General features: G+C 45.0%; 2 protein-coding genes across 4 annotated transcripts in view; one reads left to right on the top strand and one right to left on the bottom strand.

Annotated features, from left to right (window-relative positions):
* Positions 1-21,258, bottom strand: part of VPS36 (vacuolar protein sorting 36 homolog) — a gene marked incomplete at its 5' end in the record, with an annotated part of 180,141 nt that overhangs the window by 62,363 nt on the left and 96,520 nt on the right. The gene's annotated exons all lie outside the window — the stretch shown is intronic.
* The window catches only part of NEK5 (NIMA related kinase 5), a 28,437-nt gene continuing 9,019 nt past the window's right edge, over positions 1,841-21,258 (top strand). The window contains exons 1-14 of one of the 3 annotated variants that reach the window (XM_083606469.1): positions 1,841-2,041; positions 4,917-5,054; positions 5,332-5,428; positions 6,903-7,000; positions 7,663-7,746; positions 8,322-8,392; positions 9,063-9,149; positions 9,880-9,934; positions 10,212-10,412; positions 11,436-11,502; positions 13,237-13,376; positions 19,447-19,643; positions 20,689-20,755; positions 20,941-21,048. In XM_083606469.1, coding sequence (XP_083462595.1) covers positions 4,938-5,054; positions 5,332-5,428; positions 6,903-7,000; positions 7,663-7,746; positions 8,322-8,392; positions 9,063-9,149; positions 9,880-9,934; positions 10,212-10,412; positions 11,436-11,502; positions 13,237-13,376; positions 19,447-19,643; positions 20,689-20,755; positions 20,941-21,048 — 1,389 coding nt within the window. In that variant the 5' untranslated portion in view covers positions 1,841-2,041; positions 4,917-4,937. Of the gene's footprint in view, positions 2,114-4,916; positions 5,055-5,331; positions 5,429-6,902; positions 7,001-7,662; positions 7,747-8,321; positions 8,393-9,062; positions 9,150-9,879; positions 9,935-10,211; positions 10,413-11,435; positions 11,503-13,236; positions 13,377-19,446; positions 19,644-20,688; positions 20,756-20,940; positions 21,049-21,258 lie in introns of all 3 variants that reach the window. The other 2 variants (XM_083606470.1, XM_083606468.1) reach the window with 2 other exon arrangements.

The raw sequence follows: 21,258 nt of genomic DNA, 5'->3' as shown, positions 1-21,258 counted from the left end.
ACAAACCTAGACAGCATCTTAAAAAGCAGAAACATCACCTTGCCCACAAAGGCCCATACAGTCATACCTCGGGTTGAAGTTGCTTCAGGTTGAGCGCTTTCAGGTTGCGCTCTGCGGCAACCCGTAAGTAACGGAATGCATTACTTTCGGGTTTCGCCACATGCGCAGACGGTAAAAATGATGTCATGCGTGGAAGCGGCGAATTGCGGCATGTGCAGACGGGGATTGCGTTTGCTTCAGGGTGCAGACGGGGCTCCGGAACAGATCCCATTCGTATCCAGAGGTACCACTGTATAGGTAAAGCGATGGTTTTCCCAGTAGTGATGTATGGAAGTGAGAGCTGGACCATAAAGAAGGCTGATCACCAAAGAATTGGTGCTTTTGAATTATGGTGCTGGAGGAGACTCTTAATAATAATAATAATAATTTTTATTTATACCCCACCCTCCCCAGCCAAGGCCGGGCTCAGAGCGGCTTACAAGCAATAATAAAAACAAGTTGAATGATTACAACTTAAAAACAAAATTAAAATACAACATTAAAATATTGAAACATTAAAATATTAAAATGTAGCCTCATCGCAGGAGGAGAAGGAAAGGAAAAAAGAAAGAGAGGGAGGGAGGGAATCAAATTGGCTCCAAGCCAAAGGCCAGGCAGAACAACTCTGTCTTGCAGGCCCTGCGGAAAGAAATCAGATCCTGCAGGGCCCTGGTCTCATGAGGCAGAGCGTTCCACCAGGCTGGAGCCAGTGTTGAAAAGGCCCTGGCTCTGGTTGAAGCCAATCTAACTTCCTTAGGGCCTGGGACCTCTAGGGTGTTGCTATTTATGGATCTTGAGGCTCTCTGTGGGGCGTACCGGGAGAGGCGGTCCCGTAGGTACGAGGGTCCTAGGCCGTGAAGGGCTTTAAAGGTCAAAAGCAGCACCTTTTGACCACTCCCATGGACTGCAATAAGATCAAATCTATCCATTCTTAAGGAAATCAGCCCTGAGTGCTCACTGGAAGGACAGATCGTGAAGCTGAGGCTCCAATACTTTGGCCACCTCATGAGAAGAGAAGACTCCCTGGAAAAGACCCTGATGCTGGGAAAGATTGAGGGCGCAAGGAGAAGGGGACGACAGAGGACGAGATGGTTGGACAGTGTTCTTGAAGCGACCAGCATGAGTTTGACCAAACTGCGGGAGGCAGTGGAAGACAGGAGCATAGCTGTCAACTTTCAGATTTGAAAATAAGGGATCAGCAGCCTCGAAAATAAGGGATCAGCAGCCTTGCCTGTCCCAGAGACAGTCTACGGGGATATCTAACAATCCAGGATAGCAGCGGGAAACAGTGCTGGAATAAGGGAATTTCACACAAAAAAGGGAAGGCTGACAGCTATGGTGAGGAGTGCCAGGCATGCTCTGGTCCATGGCAGAGCTGTCAACGTTTTCCTTTTTTTAAAGGGAAATTCCCTTACAGTGGTACCTCGGGTTAAGTACTTAATTCATTCTGGAGGTCCGTTCTTAACCTGAAACTGTTCTTAACCTGAAGCACTACTTTAGCTAATGGGGCCTCCCGCTGCTGCTGCCACGTTGCCAGAGCCCGATTTCTGTTCTTATCCTGAAGCACTATTTCTGGCTTAGCGGAGTCTGCAACCTGAAGCGTCCGTAACCCGAGGTACCAATGTATTCCGAATAGGATTCCTCGCAAGAAAAGGGAAAAGTGGACAGCTGCGGTCCATGGGGTCACAGAAGAGTCGGACACGACTTAAAGGCTAAACAGGGGGGGGGGGGTGTTTCGTGTAGGTGGCAGCGACCCCTTCCCCGCCCTCCCTGCTGCGCAGGAGACCTTCCCTCACGGGCCGGCCGAGGGCCGTCACGAAGCGGCCGTTTGCGGAACCGGCTCGCGCGTCTTTCTCCTCTCCGTCGCCTTGGCAACGCGGAGGGCGGGGACGAGGAGAGGGCCTGCTCCCTTCACGGGCGAGGAGGGACGCGCTTAGCCCATGGCGTCGGGGCGCCCCGCTTTGGAGACAACCCCCGACGTGAGGACTCGGGTAACCCGCGCGTGGAAAACGGAGGGTCGCCTTCCCGAGGCCGCCGCCGCCGCCTCAACCGCCACCCTCTTTCCGTTAAAGCAGCGACGTCGTGGGGTTGGGGGGGGGGGTGCACTGCCTTCTTGGTCCCCATTGCTCGCCGCCACCCTATCCTATAATGAAGGGGACAGGTTAGGTTAGACAAAAACCTCTGTAGTCACCCCCCCAGCAGGCCTCAAGACTTTTAAATCCTCAGAGAAAGTAATTTGAAAATTTGAAAGTAATTTGAAAGTAATCTGAATCCTCAGAGAAAGTAATTTGAAAGTCTTGAGGCCTGCTGGTGACTACACAGGTTTTTGGGTAACCTAACCTGCCCCCTTCAATACAGTGGTACCTCAGGTTACATACGCTTCAGGTTACAGACGCTTCAGGTTACAGACTCCGCTAACCCAGAAATAGTACCTCGGGTTAAGCACTTTGCTTCAGGATGAGAACAGAAATCGTGCTCTGGTGGCGCGGCAGCAGCAGGAGGCCCCATAAGCTAAAGTGGTGCTTCAGGTTAAGAACAGTTTCAGGTTAAGAACGGACCTCCGGAACGAATTAAGTACTTAACCGGAGGTACCGCTGTATGCTTGGTTTCCAGTATGCATTTTGTGTTTATTAATCTTGCCTTTTTTGGTGCTGCGAACCGCCCCGGAGATCGAGGGGTGAAGGGCTAAGGAAGCAAAAGGAGCGCAGTGGAAAATTTGAAGCCGTCACAAAACTGATCGCACAGTTATTCAAAATCCTGTTGGAACTCGTTTCGTTATTTTAACTATCCAGGGAGATCAGCTTCTCAAAGTCTCATAACCAGTGCTTTTTTCCCTATAAACAAAAGTTTAGGGGTACTCTCATTTTCCTACTCATATTGAAGTACTGCCCCTCAATGAGGCCAAACTTAGATGCACAAAATGTTTAAGGGTCTGTGTCACCCCCAGAAAAAAAGCACTGCTGATAACCATTGACGCGTCCAGAGGTGCAGATTCCCACTTTGAGAACTGCCACATGAGAAAGTGTGCTCATGCTACCAAGTGGCCTATTATTTGAGAAGAATGCTTCAATTTTGAGGGGTGGAGGGGATCTTGAATGACTAGTGTGGCAAATGGATCTTTGTTCTCCCCGGGGTGGTCATCAAACTATTTTTTACTCACGAGTAGATCCGTTGAAATGAATGAACATGACTAACTCAGGCCTATTCCTTTCAGCAGGTCTGCTCTGAGTAAAACTTAATTGTTTCCGCACATTTTTATTAGATGTGTTATTTAGTACATTTTTATATCCAGCCTTTTCCACTTTGTGGAATTGAAGGCAGCACTTCGCATCCAAGCAAGTACCTGACAGACCTGCTTAGATTTCAGCAAGGTGACTGCGAACCTGTGCTGTGGGTTATAGAGTGTCCACTTACACATTGACCCAAAGAAAAATGAATGCATCATCAAAGAAAGAGGATGCCGGTTTGCATATCATTTGTGGGCACGCAATAATACGTATGGTAGAAATAACTGCTGTAATTGAAACAGAAATAAAATACAGCTCACCATTGTTTGGAAGTATCTGACCAATCTGCTGTTCAGGTGCAACTTCAGGACTCTAGCTGTCTGTTTTTAGAGATATGCTGTGGGTTAAAGCACAGAGCCTAGGGCTTGCTGATCAGAAGGTCGGCGGTTCGAATCCCCATGACGGGGTGAGCTCCTGTTGCTCGGTCCCTGCTCCTGCCAACCTAGCAGTTTGAAAGCACGTCAAAGTGCAAGTAGATAAATAGGTACCGCTCTGGCGGGAAGGTAAATGGCGTTTCCGTGCGCTGCTCTGGTTCGCCAGAAGCGGCTTAGTCATGCTGGCCACATGACCCGGAAGCTGTACGCTGGCTCCCTCAGCCAATAAAGAGAGATGAGCGCCGCAACCCCAGAGTCGGCCACGACTGGACCTAATGGTCAGGGGTCCCTTTACCTTTTATCTTTAAACCAGACTGTCCTTCGAATTAGAGCAGTGTTTCTCAAACTTGGGTCTCCAGCTGGTTTTGGACTACAGTTCCCATCATCCCTGCCCACTGGTCTTGCTAGCTTGGGAGGATGGGGCTTGTAGTGCACAAACAGCTGATGTCCCAAGTTTGGGAAACACTGAATTAGAGGAAGCCTTTAAACAGAAGAGTGTTCTATCTAAAAACAGAACATGCCAGTACTCTACCCTGGGACCACAAGCAGCATCATGCTCTTTTCATTTTACTCCAGTTTAATTAACTATTGTATGGAGTAGAGCAGCCTTTTGCCAACTTGGTGCCCTCCAGATGTTTTGGACTACAACTATCCTCAGTCCCCAGCTGGAGTTTTAGTCCCAAACACCAGTTTGACAAAGGCTGGAATACAGGATGTGTGTGATGTTTCACAAAAGACAGGATGAGGAGGATTCTTCTGCAAGCCATTTGTGAATCAGAAGTATATTTCTTTCACATGTGCAATGGGTGTAGCTCCCACCGTCAATGTGATGATAATCTTTAATAAAGGCAATTTCCCCAAAATCTATAAGTTTCATCGTTTCACTTCTAATGGAGTAGGTGTGTGAATATCCTCTTAATGTTTCGGATTGTTCCTAATCAACATTTTTTAATCTTTGTGGGACAAACTTCTGAAACTATTCGGTTTATGAATAGACACTACCGAAAGTAGTGTCTTAGTTTGAGAACTTTACCTTGGTCTAAGAATGGAATCCGAATGGTGGAAGGGCATCGGCGGCGGGAGGCCTCATTAGGGAAAGCGCGCCTCAGTTTAAGAACTGTTTTGGTTTAAGAACGGACTTCCGGAACGGATTAAGTTCGTAAACCGAGGTACCACTGTATTAAGTATCTGTCACTTAAATATTTTTGTTTTACAGACATTTCTCTAAATCCACAACATGGATGAGTATGAAGTGATTAAAATGATTGGAGAAGGATCTTTTGGCAAAGTATTCTTGGCTAAAGGAAAGGATAACAATCAACCATGTGTTATCAAGGAGATCAATTTAACAAAGGTAAATAATCTCTCCTCCCACCTGTCCCAAATGCGCTTACCTTTTAGAGTGATGTTACGTACATCATTTACACTCATGATTCATGACATAGGGAATTGGTTATAGTTTTGGAATGGTTTTATATTTATCCATCTTTATGTATATGTATGTTCAAAACAAAATAAAAAAGTAGATATTTAAATATTCAATACTGTATAAATAAAGTCTCTAAATTTCATCTGGGAAAGTGACAGTAATAATCACATGCTTCTCCTTCCTTGTTTCTCAACCAATTTAGATGCCAAGAAAAGAAAAAGAATCCTCTCAAAAAGAAGTCGCTGTTCTGTCCAAGATGAAGCACCCTAATATAGTAGCTTTCTACACTGCCTTTCAAGGTCTCATTTTCTATGGCTTTGTTTGTTTGTTTGTTTGTTTGTTTGTTTGTTTGTTTGTTTGTTTAAAAAAACCTCTCAGGGTGAGCAGATGCAAAAGAGGACAGGGATTGTGTATCTTTAATAGTTGTGTAGAAGAGGGGTATTTGGAAGGTATTTAAATAAATTATTTCCATCCCAGTGGTGGAAAATTAACAATCTCACAGTGGACCATTTGTGCCTTTAATTTTGGGTGGTTTAGCTTTTCATGCAGAACCATGAACAGTTGCTCCTTGCACATGCTTGAAAGACACAGGATCACTACATATTTCCTTTGCTTCTAGTTACCCTAATGCTGTGTATACCTAGTGTAGGGTAGAGGGTCAAGAGGTGGGAAATCTGTAATATCAGTATATTGGAGATAAAAGGTAAAGGTACCCCTGCCCATACGGGCCAGTCATGTCCGACTCTAGGGTTGTGCGCCCATCTCACTTAAGAGGCCGGGGGCCAGCGCTGTCCGGAGACACTTCCGGGTCATGTGGCCAGCGTGACGAAGCTGCTCTGGCGAGCCAGCACCAGCGCCGCACACGGAAACGCCGTTTACCTTCCCGCTAGAAAGCGGTCCCTATTTATCTACTTGCACTTAGGGGTGCTTTCGAACTGCTAGGTGGGCAGGAGCTGGGACCGAATGACGGGAGCTCACCCCGCCGCGGGGATTCGAACCGCCGACCAGACGATCGGCAAGTCCTAGGCACTGAGGTTTTACCCACAGCGCCACCCGTGTCCCCTCATATTGGAGATAGCCAGATCTTAATCTGTTTGGCATGGAATATGTGTCTTGGTGTTGTGAGCCTGAGAATTTGGGGTCTTTAGTTGAAATCACTATTCCAAGACAGATTACCTGACTGCACCGCTCATAGAACGGACCATGTACAAACATTAAACTTTAAATGACTTTAAGCATTTTTTGAAATAGTGATGGTGGCAAGATTTTTTTTTTAAAAAACACTGATTTATTGCTTTGGTTAGGGACGCGGGTGGCGCTGTGGGTAAAACCTCAGTGCCTAGGACTTGCTAATCACAAGGTCGGCGGTTCGAATCCCCGCGGCGGGGTGAGCTCCTGTCTTTCGGTCCCAGCTCCTGCCCACCTAGCAGTTCGAAAGCATCCCTAAGTGCAAGTAGATAAATAGGTACCGCTTTATAGCGGGAAGGTAAACGGCGTTTCCATGTGCGGCGCTGGTGCTGGCTCGCCAGCTGCAGCTTCGTCACACTGGCCACGTGACCCGGAAGTGTCTTCGGACGACGCCGGCTCCCGGCCTCTTGAGTGAGATGAGCGTGCAACCCTAGAGTTGGACACGACTGGCCCGTACGGGCAGGGGTACCTTTACCTTTACTATTGCTTTGGTTAAGTTTGCTATACCAGTTGCCATGAAAGCAGTTAATTGCTGTATTTGTAAATACAAAGTTTGTTCATAAGCCTAATATACTTTTGTTACAGAGAAAAATAAGTTATATATTATTATGGAATATTGTGATGGTGGTGACCTTATGAAGAGGATAATTTTGCAGCGTGGAGTGTTATTTGACGAGGACAAGGTAAGTTTGCATTCTGAATAACTGCTTTTCTTTACATTCTTCCATTCAATTATTTATCACAGAAAAAAGGACAAGGAGGAGATTGGCATCCTGCCTTTTATTTTATTTTATTTACCAAGTCATTAGTGCCATAATAATTTGTGCCTCTGGCAGAGTGATCAGGGATGAGAGGGAGATCCAACGACATCCGGAGAACCACAGGTTCCCTGCTCTCCTTTAAAAAGCTGGCCTCAAACTGAGGTCCTGGGTGCAAATTTTGGATTGAAGTTGAGGGCACTGGAACAGATGGACCCATCGTGGGCTGGGCTTACTTAGAACTACAGAGAATGTGAAGAGTGCCAGCTACTCAGGGTGAGTGGTTAGGAAGTTGTTTGACTCTAATCCCAGAGATTCTATTAGCTAGATGTCTAAATGTATGTTCAGACCTTGTAGAATAGATAGTTGTGTCCCAGTTATATGTCAAGAGTGAGGTTGGAATCCCTATTTCCTGCTTTTGGACGAAGAGATGTATATCTTATTTTTTTCTGATATCTGCTGTATACAATATTAAATTCATCATTTTTTACTGGCATGTGTACCTTTTAAAGGAAGTCCCCTCCCCCCCAGTAGAAATCACAGTGGTGGTGGTTTATGGGGTATTCACATTTTATCTTTGCCTATAGATCTTGAGTTGGTTTGTGCAAATCTCCTTAGGACTGAAGCATATACATGACAGGAAGATTCTGCACAGAGATGTAAAAGCACAGGTAAGTCAAAGGGGGAGTGCCTTTTCCCAGTTGTGGTTGGTATGTCAACTACAACTGTTCTTGGACAGGGATCCATTGCTGTCACTTGAGGCTCAGGTGACTGCAGTGGCACAGCGCACCTTCCATCAGCTTCAACTGGTGGCCTAGCTGTGCCCCTATCTGGATAGGGATAGCCTAATGTCTGTTGTCTAGGCTCTGGTAAACTCTAGATTAGATTACTGCAGTATATTACACATGAAGATAGTTCAGAAACTTCAGCTGGTGCAGAATTCAGCAGCCAGATTGCTCACTGGTGCAAAACAGTGTGAGCATATAACACGACTCCAGGCTGACTGCACTGGTTGCCAAGTTTTGACTTACAAAGTATTGTGGATTCCATTTTTATGGAACTCCCTTCCAGCTGACAAACACCCTCCTTGTTGAACTTCCAGTGCCTACTGAAGCCTTTATTTCAGCAGCATTTTAACCGAATTCTGATCTTGCAATTTTAAACAGTCGTTATTTTCATACTTGTACGCTGCTTAGAGTCAGCTGTGATTAAGCGGTATATAAATCATCACTTTTATGGATTGCAGAACATTTTTCTCAGCAATAATGGAGTGATAGCAAAACTTGGAGACTTTGGGATTGCGAGAATGCTGAGCAAGTAAGCGCTATTTTATGGACTCTCAATATTGTTCTTTCCGTGCTATGTCTGAAAAGGATTACTTTGTTTTAGATAGTGAAATGTTTAGAGAGTGGGATGTAGACTGGCCTTATTCTGACGCTAACTCTAAACAATGATTTATCCTTACTGTATTTTTATTCATAAAATGCATACACCGCTTGATTGTAAAAAACCTCAAAGTGGTTTACAATAAATGAAGAGAAGAGGTTGCATCAAGCACCATTTATTTGAGGATGATAACCGTGTTCACCACAGTTCCTTGGAAGATAAAGGTGGTATATAAATGTAAAAAATAAATAAATGAGGGAAGCAAATTAAAAGCTTCCAAATTCAGTTTTGAATAAACTGCAGTTTCCTCTTATATCTAAACTAGGGAAACAATGGTTTAGTCTAACAGATTATTAAGCAAACTGATCTTAAATCACATTTTTTGATCCTGGTTTATTTGAGGGTTCCTATGTCACTGTTGGTTGGAATACAGATTTTCTGTTACATATAGAAATGTATAAGTTGTGTTCTAATTTGTTCCTGGAGTCCCCAAATGATGAATTGATGTAGGCATGTATAGTTACTTCCCCCACCCCAATTTCCCTATATATAACAAACTTGCTGGTCAAAACCATTATTTTTCAACATGGTTTTCCTTTAGTACTATGGAATTTGCTCGGACCTGTGTAGGAACACCATATTACTTGTCACCTGAAATCTGTGAGAACAAGCCGTATAACAACAAAACGTGAGTCTGAATATTTCTGACGCACATATTTCAACCACATCATGGGAGGAATTCAGTGTTGCCATGGGTCTGAGCCCCATGTTGGGCAAAAAAGATTGGACTAGGTGACCCTTCCAGCTCTGTGATTCTGTGACCATACCTTTTCCATCCTCCTCCTAGACAACTGGAATTGCCCCATAAGGATGCCTTTTTTCAGGAGTGGATAGTAAATCTCTTAATTGTAGGTTTTGCCTCTGCCTTCCAATGGCCTGTCTCCCCAGGCACTCCTTGCTTACATGTTGGACATGCCATGTTCCAAATGTGAGAAACCTTTGCTCTTAGAGGTTTGTCAAGCTCATATGTTTGAAGGATCCTCTCACCACCCCAACAGGCATTAATTGTCATGAAAACATGAAATCTACTGAACATCATGCGTGATCCTTACATATTGCAAGTAATACTGAGCGCTCTCTCTCTCTCTCTCTCTCTCTCTCTCTGAGGTTGACTATGTATTTAGAAGCTTAACTGTTCTATTTCTCTTTTATGCAACTTCTCTGTCATCCTTTATATCTCCATCCTTATTATTAAGAAAGCTTCTTAATTTGGAACCTAGGATGTGACTATATATATTGTGAATTGTATTTGTTTTTCAACGAACAGTATGAATTAGTTTATTGACTGCAGAGTTGAGATGGATATTCTTGTTTTACAATGTTTCCCCACCCCATACTGTGATTTCTTTCTTTTACAGAGATATATGGTCCCTTGGCTGTGTATTATATGAACTCTGTACTTTAAAGCACCCTGTAAGTACATTAGCAAACTATTTGTAAATCGTTTAATATATTATTTACTAAGAATGAACATTTTTCAAGTGGAACTTTTCAAAGGTAGCAGTTAGAATTGTAACTTTCAATGCTTCTAAATCTTGGACAGCCTAGGAAGGATATCATAGGCCTGAGGGGTATTTTCCTGGGCCACATGCTGATATTTCCCCCAGAAAAGATGCTGAGTCAACATTTTTATTTAAACATCACATTTCACTTGGCAGCTACTATTCATGGCTGTATTTTAATATTTTAGTTTGAAGGCAAGAATTTGCCTCAACTTGTGCTGAAGATCTGCAGAGGCTATTTCACACCAGTATCTATGAAGTATTCATATGAACTAAGAACATTAGTATCCCAGTTGTTTAAAACATCTCCAAGAGATCGCCCTTCTATCAACTCCATTTTGAAAAAGCCCTTTTTGGAGAAGCAAATAAAGAATTTTCTGCCCCCTGAGGTGAGTGTCTGCTGTGGCTGCAGAAAATCCAAACAAATGAGAAAACCCTTCCCTGGTAACCTTCACACTCCTGCCTCTTTTCACTTTGCACATGGTAGTCACATTTAAGGTGAATGTGTAGAATTCACATTCGAGGAGTGGGATTGTCTGACATCAATTGCTGCTAGTGCTTGCTTTCCGCAGGAAAATGTATTTATTAACTGCATTTATTAAAGGAGCCCAGCGTGGCAAACATCAAAGTGGTAAAACAGGGTGATTAAAAATAAACAATGAAGAACATTTTTAAATAGTTGCTGGGAATGGTATCTCTGAGCCATCAAATGCCCAGGTGAACAGAAATGTTTCTGAATGCTTTCTGAAGGTTAATAACGAGGGAGAAAGAAACACCTCACGAAGGAGGACATTAAGCAAACGGGGAACCACCACCAAAAAGGGCCTGTCATGGGGTAGTGCCAACTGGGCAGCACCCAGCAGCAGCACCACCAGGTCATCCCTTACTGATTGTAGGGCCCCCAAATACCGTATTTTTCGCTCCATAGGGCGCACCGGACCATAGGGCGCATCTAGTTTTTAGGGGGGAAATAAAGAAAAAAAAATCCCCCCCCCAGCCCCAAAGAGCAAAGAAGCCAAGACAGCCAGCGGGATGGATCCCGCTGGCTGTCTTGGCTTCCTCTTTAGCCACGCACAACCTCTCCAGCCGGGAGAGGCTGCGCGCGGCTTCCCCCGACCCCAGCCCCCAGAACAGGTCCGGGAGCGGAGGCAAGGTTGTGCAGCTTTGCCGCCGCTCCCGGAGCTTGCGGGCTGGGGGAACGCTCCGAAGGTTTGCGGATAGCTGCCTGAAGCCCGGGGAGCGCAGTGGGAGTTGGCACTGCGCTCCCCGGGCTTCGGACTGCAGGCTGCAATCTGCAAGCCTTCGGAGCCCGGTGGGTACTAGTGAATCACCACTTAGCAAAGATGCAGCATAGATAGATAGATAAATAGCTAGATATGCATGTGTGTGTAATCTGTTATATTTGCTTTTAGATCATGGAGGAAGAATTCAGCCACACCGTCATTCACAGAAAACGGTCACTAGATTCACTGCCATCAGGCAAGCTGTTGCTCACTAAGGTTTATATATACATATATATAAATGAAAGCATAATGCTTAAGAGAGAGAGGGAGAGAAATTTGTTTTAAATGGGTATTGGTACTGAGATAATTAGTCAAATTTCAGTGAAGATGCTGTATAATGAATATGCATGTTCCTTCCCCTTGGGGACACGGTGGCATCAAAACTATTGAGCAGATGCGTGTTACTGAATAGGGCTCTAGTTTACGAGTTGTGCTTTCGAGGTGGTGGCCCCATTCTGCTGGTGCTGTAAGTAAGAAGTAGGATCAAGAGGTATTTTAATTATGTATTTATAGAAATATTTATATAACACTAATTAATAAACAACATATCAAAGTGGTTCAGAACTACGTAAAGCCATAAAATAAAAAGCATATCAAAAGATAAAGTCAGTTAACTTCTGTGGTAGTGTGTATTCTTAAATGCCTGCATAAGCCGGCGGAATCGGAAAATTTTCAGCAGGCATTTAAAAATTGAAACAGAAGAGGCCTGCTGAATCTCTGTTGGCAGAGTATTCCACAGAACTGGGCTGGTGACACTAAAAGCTTGGTTTCTTGTCGTTGTCAAATTAGCCTCGCCAGCTTGGGGGAATGATCAGCAGCAACACTCATGCGATGATTGAGCTGGGATATAATGGTATAGCTCTTAAGATCACAGAACTGCTTTAGTCAGGTGTAGTTTTCTCTCCAAGAGAGTGAAACTTTAGTTTATAAGTGTTGCACTCGAATAAATTCAGGCCTCCGATTCTGTCATCTAAAGTGTAAAACATGAGTAGAATTATTGTTGTTGTTTAGTCATTTAGTCGTGTCCGACTCTTCGTGACCCCGTGGACCAGAGCACGCCAGGCACCCCTGTCTTCCACTGCCTCCCGCACTTTGGTCAAACTCATGCTGGTAGCTCCGAGAACACTGTCCAACCATCTCGTCCTCTGTCGTCCCCTTCTCTTTGTGTCCTCCATCTTTCCCAACATCAGGGTCTTTTCCAGGGAGTCTTCTCTTCTCATGAGGTGGCCAAAGTATTGGAGCCTCAGCTTCAGGATCTGTCCTTCCAGTGAGCACTCAGGGCTGATTTCCTTCAGAATGGAGAGGTTTGATCTTCTTGCAGTCCATGGGACTCTCAAGAGTCTCCTCCAGCACCATAATCCAAAAGCACCAATTCTTCGGTGATCAGCCTTCTTTATGGTCCAGCTCTCACTTGCATACATCACTACTGGGAAAACCATAGCTTTAACTATATGGGCCTTTGTTGGCAAGGTGATGTCTCTGCTTTTTAAGATGCTGTCTAGGTTTGTCATTGCTTTTCTCCCAAGAAGCAAGCGTCTTTTAATTTCGTGACTGCTGTCACCATCTGCAGTGATCAGGAAGCCCAAGAAAGTAAAATCTCTCACTGCCTCCATCTCCTCCCCTTCTATTTGCCAGGAGGTGATGGGCCCAGTGGCCATGATCTTGGTTTTTTTGATGTTGAGCTTCAGACCATATTTTGCGCTCTCCTCTTTCACCCTCATTAAAAGGTCCTCTTTCACCCTCATTAAAAGGTAGTATTATTACTTTGCTGTTATAAGGTAGCATTAATTTTATGCATCTTCTAGTAAAAGTTGGGCCTATGTATTGCCAGTGCATTGTGCCAGGTCATTCTGGGGTTTTGAAGGGGAGGGGCATAGGAGTATGATACTGGAAATAATTATCAAAACCTTATTTCATTGAATTATCAAAGGAGCTCCTGAAGTTCAGAAATCAAGAATACATCATCGTCATTCACCCAAAATCAAGCTGGAGATGCTTTCCAGAAAACAAGACATAATGTATGAAAATGAATGGAAAGCTCCTTCAAGGCCCCAGGATCCTATTAATCAGGTAATAATAATAGTAATTAAAGTTCTCTTGGTATTTACCGTATTTTCCCATGTATAAGTCTACGTTTTTCTCCTAAAAAAGAATGGCAAAAATTTGGGGGCGTCTTATACACGGATACATCTCCCCCCCATTTGAGTCCCCCAAATGGGGTGTCTTGTGGAATTATGATGGCGTCCGGCACGTTTCTGCTGCGCCACTGCGCTCCTGTGCCTAGCTCTCTTTCGCTCTCTCTCAGCATAGTCCTAGCAGAGGGCCCGCAGCGGTAGAAACTGTTGCCGTGTGTGGGTAATAACTCAGACTGTACGCAGGCTTTTTGCTCATCTCCAACAGTCTTTTATTGCGTAGAATAACATCGTAAATTCAGCCCGGCGAAAAACCAGACATGCTCTTCGCCTCTCAGTCAAAACCGAAAGAGAACTCACACACAGAGACACATTCCCATATGTGAACATAGCCACGCCTCAGAATGTGAGACGTCACTCAGAACTGTTTAACCCTGTAAGTTCTGATTCTCCTCACACCCCCTCTCGTCTCGCATCCTGAGGGAAACTGTGAGCACACATCTACAGACCTCTTTGAGTTCAACTCCTTTCTCATTGCCTTTCGCCCCTTCCTGGCGTCTTTCTCAGGCAACTGTTGAACCTCCTCAAAACTCCCAGGTTCGCACTGTGCGAAACCAACCCACGCGCTGGTGACCTGAAACCTCTCAGGTGGCACCCCCTTCGTGGTGCGTGCGGACCATCTGAGCACTGTCTCAGGTGCTCTCTCTGACCCACTGGGGCCAGCAAGTGTGTCTCTGACATCAGAAGACTCCCCCTCTGACTTACTGCGTCTTCGGGCCTTCTGCACTTTGCTAACGGGAGACGAAGGCTCACTCTTGGGCCCTCTTTTAACAACCTGTGGAGATGCCCCTCCCTGTTCTTGACCCTGGTCAGAGACCTGGTCCTCATCAACAGGTTCAGCTTCTAACTCTCCCTCCTCATCAGAATCAGACAGACACTCTGAGAGAACGTCAGGATTCGCATGGATCCTTGACCAACCACTCTGCTCACAGAACTCAGCACTTCTGCTGACTAGAATCCTGGACTGATCGCCTTCTGGATAGGCAAACCTCCATCCTTTTGTCGCAGGCTCGTACCCACAAAAGATCATTTTTCGGGACCTCGGGTCACCTTTCTTGCGTTGAGCCTTTGGCACAAGCACCCAAGCTTCGCAACCAAACACACGGAAGAAATGCACCTTGGGCTTCTTCCGGTGCAGCAGAAAATAGGGTGTGTCTCCTACAACAGAGCTATAGGACCTGTTCAAAGTGAAGTTGGCAGCTTTCCAAGTTTCGGCCCAAAAGCTCTGAGGCAAACCAGAGTCAAACAGTAGAGCGTCAGCTGCCTCAGCTAGCGTTCTGTTCCTGCGTTCCGCTACGCCATTCTCCTGAGGAGAAAAAGCAACCGTCAACCTGTGACGTATCCCTTTCTGGCGGAAGAAACTCTGCAGAGCAGACCCGGTGAACTCTCCGCCTCGGTCACTCTGAAAACTCTGCACCTTGGTGGAAAACTGTAGTTCCACTGCCGCAACCCAGTCTTTGATCAGTTGCGCTGCCTCGCTTTTCCGTTTCAGCGAGAAAACCCAGCCGTTCCTTGAAAAATCATCTGTCAGCGTGAGCGCATACCTGGCCCCGCCCAGACTCGGCACTGGCATGGGTCCACAAAGGTCTGTATGCACAAGCTCAAAAGGCCTTGTGGTTACCCTCTCCGATCTGGGATAACTGCACCTTTTTATCTTTGCTCTTTTGCATGCCCTGCAATCCAAAAATTTATCACATGCTTTCATCTTGCAACCCTCAGTGCATTCGGGCAACTTCTGGATATATTTCCAACAGCTATGCGACATTCTCCTGTGCCACAAGTGAGCACACGAATCATGTGTGGGAACGTTAGCACACTGCGCCTGTGCTGTCTCAGCGTCCCCCTTACCCTCCAGAGGTGTCTCCAGAACAAAGAGGTTGTTCTGACATGCAACACTGACCAGTTGTCTCCCACCCCTGGAAATAGAACAGACATCATTTTCAAAGCAAACCTTATAACCGTCCTGTAAAAGAGAAGATACAGATAAAAGACAGTACTTCATTCCAGGCACAACGTAGACCTCCAGCTCTGCCTGTAAAAAAGAAACAAACACATTTCCCACAGTAGTCAAAAGTCTCTGTGACCCATCAGCAAAGACAACTGTTTTCCCAGTTGAAACAGCCCTGCAGTTCCACATTTCACCCCTAGGTGGCGCTGGCATCAGGTGATGGCTGGCTCCTGAGTCGATGACCCAACGCAGCATTCTGCCCTCACTGGAGTTGTCCCGTAGCATTGCCATGGAGGCAGCTAGGTGATAAGAACCGTCCTCACTTCCTGTGTCACGTCCTCCCTTCGCATTCCCACGCTGGCCTCCTCTCCTGGACTGGCTGCCATGGAAACCTGGCTGACTGCCATGGGAAGCGACCTTGGAGACATCCTGCCCGGCCTCTCTGGCTCTCCGCGGGCAGGAACGACGCAGATGGTCAACAGACCCACAGATATAGCAGCGACGAATGGAAAAAGCCTGAACTGTGTCTTCTGCTGGCCTGGCCCCCCCTCTTCTGCAACCGGCAGGGCTCTCTGTGCCAGCTCGGCCCTCTCTGATACGGCGTTCCTGTTCGTCACATAAGTGTCCAGTCACATACTGGAGTGTAAGATCTGTAGGATTCATCGATTCCAAAGTTAGACACAAATTGTCATAACTTTTGTCCAAAGAGCTGAGCAAAATATAAACTTTCAGTTCCTCAGAAAAGTTAACTTGCAACAGTCTCAGCTGGTTGAAAACAGAGAGCATCTCAGTCACATGCTGTCTGATGCTGTCACCCGGACGCAGCTTCATCTCAAACAAGCGTCTGGTGGTGTGGATCTTTGCCCCAGCTGTGGTTCTGTGGTGCACTCTCTCTAGTGCCTGGTAGGCCTCATGAGCAGTTTCCAGCCCCTCTACCAAAGGCAGCTGTGAGCCCTCCAAACTGAGCACTATAGCTCCCAGGGCTTTCTGGTTCTTCCTCTGTGAGGCATGGGCAGCTGCAATATCTGCTGCTGCTGCATCGGCCGCAGCTTGCTGTGGGAGCTCTTGGACTGCTCCCCACAGACCCATGGCTACCAGCCAGGCCTTCAGCTTCCTGCTCCACTCCTCCCAATTTCTGCCATTTAATTTTTCGAAAGGGACGGAGTATGACTCCTGGCTGTCTGCCATCTTCTCCCCCGGGGCTGAGCCTACTCACGTAACAGCTGCTCCTCCTGGCACCCGGTCGTGAAGATGAGATCCTCCCCAGCAAGCCTCACTGCCTTAAACGTTAGGCAGGGCTCTAGCTGGCTCTAGCAGGCTTCTCCCACACACACAGACACGACGTGGCAACAGCTTCCAAAGCTTGGCTGACTTACATAACCTGTGGAATTATGATGGCGTCCGGCACGTTTCTGCTGCGCCACTGCGCTCCTGTGCCTAGCTCTCTTTCGCTCTCTCTCAGCATAGTCCTAGCAGAGGGCCCGCAGCGGTAGAAACTGTTGCCGTGTGTGGGTAATAACTCAGACTGTACGCAGGCTTTTTGCTTATCTCCAACAGTCTTTTATTGCGTAGAATAACATCGTAAATTCAGCCCGGCGAAAAACCAGACATGCTCTTCGCCTCTCAGTCAAAACCGAAAGAGAACTCACACACAGAGACACATTCCCTTATGTGAACATAGCCACGCCTCAGAATGTGAGACGTCACTCAGAACTGTTTAACCCTGTAAGTTCTGATTCTCCTCACATGTCTTATACATGGGGGCGTCTTATAGATGGAAAAGTACAGTAATTATTTAATAGAGTTCTTTATTTGTCATGTGCTTTCACTTTGCAGCAGTAAAGGTAAAGGTAAAGGTAAAGGTGACCCCTGACCATTAGGTCCAGTTGTGACCGACTCTGGGGTTGCAGCGCTCATTATTAGCCAAGGGAGCCGGCGTACAGCTTCCGGGTCCTGTGGCCAGCATGACTAAGCCGCTTCTGGTGAACCAGAGCAGCGCACGGAAACTCCGTTTATCTCCCACCAGAGCGGTACCTATTTATCTACTTGCACTTTGATGTGCTTTTGAACTGCTAGGTTGGCAGGAGCAGGGACCGAGCAACGGGAGCTCACCCCGTCGCAGGGATTCGAACCGCTCACCTTCTGATCAGCAAGTCCTAGGCTCTGTGGTTTAACCCACAGCGCCACCCAGTAGATGGCAATAATTCAGGGATGAGTGACCCTCCAGGTGTCGCTGAACTCCAGTACCCATTATCCCTAAATATTGGTCATGCTGGTTGGGGCTGATGGGAGCTGGAGTCTAACACCATCCGGAAGGCCACAGGTCTATTATTCCTGTACCGACTAATTTAACAGTGTTTGACAAATAGGCAAATCAGGGTCAACCTAGATTTGAGGTTATATGTGTCTTTGAATCTGATTCTGGAATTCTTTTCCTCATTCTGCCCTTGTATTTTTTAAAAACCGAAAAGCAATTCTGAGGCCCTAATCTATATAATGGTCCCTCTTAGCTGCTGTTAGGATTCTCACCTTTTTATTAAAAAAAAGCTAAGTAGCAGAGTCAAAGCTATGTTCTGTATCTAGTTTGACCTTAGGTCTGTGCCTCTTTAAAGGGATGTGCAAGCCACACTTTGCTGTTATACATCACTCTTGATCCAGATCACACAACTAACATAAAAAGTCCCTGAACACTTGCAAATTACCGTACTCACTTTCCTTCTTAAAGTTATGTCAAGAGGAAGGCATGGGTGCCTAATGAGATTGCCCCAGTGGGGTAGGGAGAATGCTTAGGCACTTGTGGTGTTCAGTTGTTTAGGCCATCAGCAGGCCAAAGGAGTTAATGGGTTCACATGAGATGAATTGATGGGAGTCATAAATATTGTTTAGCAGAATGCTGTGTGCACAGAGAAAGCATAAGGTGCTGGACTATATGGAACTTGCCGAACTGACCGGGAGACTCCAAGACCAGAGAGAAGAGACGGTGGAAGAAGACTGGAAGAAGTTTAAGGAATATTTGAAAAAAATAGGTTACTATTTAAATCTTAGAATAGCTTTGGAAGTGGATATAGGCTGAGGGTTAGAAGTAGAAGACAGTGTATTTTAAAATAATATTATTGGTAAGCGATAAAATGCGAAGTTATTTTAAGTGTGATTAAAAAAAAAAGATGGCTAGACTCTGTGATATATTTAAACTGCTAAAGATGAAGTAAAACGAAAATCAGATAGGTGGGACTTGGGGAAGCCCACTTAACAATGTTTAGAAAAATAAGGATATGACAATAATTTGTTTGTATTGTTTGTTTTTCTGTTTGTGTTCTTTATTTGTGTTATAAAATGAATAATTTTTTTGGAGGGGGGGAAGAGAAAGCACAAGGTACAGCACAAGCAGAGGAATGGGAAATGGAATATGCTTGCTATTTTATGTTTATACCCTGATTCTCATCAGAAAGGTTGAATCGGGAATGAAGTTCTCAGTGGTCTTGTGTCCAGACACTGATCAGGACCAAACTTCTTCAATTTCAAGAATGGCAGACCCTCCAAGTGCCCTTATTTTCCAGGGACAGTCCCAGATTTACAGAAGTTGTCCTAGTTTCTGATTTGATCCCGGAATGTCCCGTTTTTCCTTAGGACATCCCTATTTTCATCAGAGAAATGTTGAAGGGTATGGAGTTATCTAACCCCTGAGCCATCTGAAGGCAGCCCTGTATGCGGAAGTTTTTAAAATGTTTAATGTTATGTTTTTATATATGTTGGAAGCCGCCCAGAGTGACTGGGGCAACCCAGTCAGATGGCTGGGGTATAAATAGTGAAATTATTATTATGGAATAGGACGTCCTGTTTTCTTCAGAGAAATGTTGGAGAGTATGGAAAAGTATACCATTGGGTGCTAATCACTAGGCCCAGGAAGTGATGTGCTTTAACAATATGATTTAGCAAAAGGATAACTTCAGAGTCAGTGGATTTCTTGCCTTCATCATTTTAATATGTATGACGTTTCCAGCCCTGGGGTCCTCGGCTGAAGATGTGTGGGAAATCAGAAGCTGCCAGAATGAGGGGACACTATGGCCATTATTATATGAAACTTGAAAACTTGCAGAAAAGGCCCTTTGAGCAGGGTGATGATGCTTGTATCAGCGAAAGATTGGAAGAGTATTATAAGCAGAAAGGACAAAAACCACCACCACCACCACCTCACTGGTAGGGTTTTTTTTGTCTTGAATATATCTCATGATTTTGACATGCGTATTCTTGACTGTGTAAGAATTGGCAAGATTTTGTTTGCTTGCTTGCTTTCAGTTTGATCCCACACTAAATTAGGTAAACTAAAGCCCATTGATTTCAAGCTCATGTTCAAATTTGAAATTCTGAAGTGATACTGAATATGAGCAGGTTTGTCTGCAACGTATGTTGTGGCAGCAACATTTATTTTATTTATTGCATAACATTTATATACCATTGAATCGTAGTAAAACTTCAAAGCGGTTGGCAAAAAGAATAAAAACAACACAATCAGTTTTTAAAAGTTACAAAAATATTTAAAACATTAAAAAAAAAAAATCAGCAACAAGCCAAAACCAGATTAAAATACATAACAGCATCCACTAGTCTAGATAGAGTTGCCTAAACAAAAATGTTTTTAGCAGGAAAAAGTACAGTGGTACCTCAGGTTACAGACGCTTCAGGTTACATACGCTTCAGGTTACAGACTCCGCTAACCCAGAAATAATGCTTCAGGTTAAGAACTTGGCTTCAGGATGAGAACAGAAATCGTGCTCCGGCGGCGCGGCAGCAGCAGGAGGCCCCATTAGCTAAAGTGGTGCTTCAGGTTAAGAACAGTTTCAGGTTAAGTACAGACCTCTGGAACGAATTAAGTACTTAACCCGAGGTACCACTGTACAGTGCCTATCTGGTATCAGTAGACATGGAGTTTCAAAATATGAGTGCTAAGATACTAAAAGATAAATTTATTACAACTGCAAAACAAAACGTGTCACCTATAACAGTGCCCGTCCCTCAGATGGAATTGATCCTGTGGGCATATATGTGGTTGATGATTATTCAGCTTCAGGTGGGGAGAGTATGGGATTGCTTGACCATTTATGACTGAACAATAGAGAAGCAGTGTGAAAAGGTTAGACTTCCAATTTAACCTTTTAATCTATAGTTTTTGTATTCAGTACAGTTTGCTAATAAAACTTGGAATCCAGCTTCAGATTTTCGCTGATGTTCCTGTTTCTTCCAGGCCTGCAGAATATCTTCAGAGACGATACAATGCCCAGCAATACAAGATAAAAGTAGAGAAGCAACTTGTAAGCATTTTTTCCAATAAGATAGAATAACAAACTGAAACCGATAAGCAATGGAAGGGCAAATAGAGTGATATTTTAAAATGCACTAGCATGGAAAAAAACTCCAACTACATTTTACTTTTCCATTCATTGGAGTGGGTTCAGAAATGTTTACATTTTGTATGTTTCCATTATTTTGCATATAGGGATTGCGCCCATCTTCTGCTGACAGGCAGTATTTTCAAATGCAGAATCAGGAGATAAAGGAAGAGCAGTTGAGAGCCTTTGCTCAAAAAAATAAAATGAAAGAACAGGTAAGAAAGAGCAATGTTAGTGCTCCCTTGGGCTATGGGTCAAGGAAACTGTAATAGGAATCATAGAGTCTTATATTTATGCAGATGCTGGGCGCAGGATTCACATAAAGGTAAAGGGACCCCTGACCATTAGGTCCAGTCGTGACCGACTCTGGGGTTGCGGCGCTCATCTCGCTTTATTGGCCGAAGGAGCCGGCGTACAGCTTCCGG

This window comes from Podarcis filfolensis, assembly GCF_964270895.1.
Source record: "Podarcis filfolensis genome assembly, chromosome: 3".
NCBI classification, from domain to species: Eukaryota; Metazoa; Chordata; class Lepidosauria; order Squamata; family Lacertidae; genus Podarcis; species Podarcis filfolensis.
Note: the sequence above shows the minus strand (reverse complement) of the source record. Positions and strands in the feature narration are given on the sequence as shown.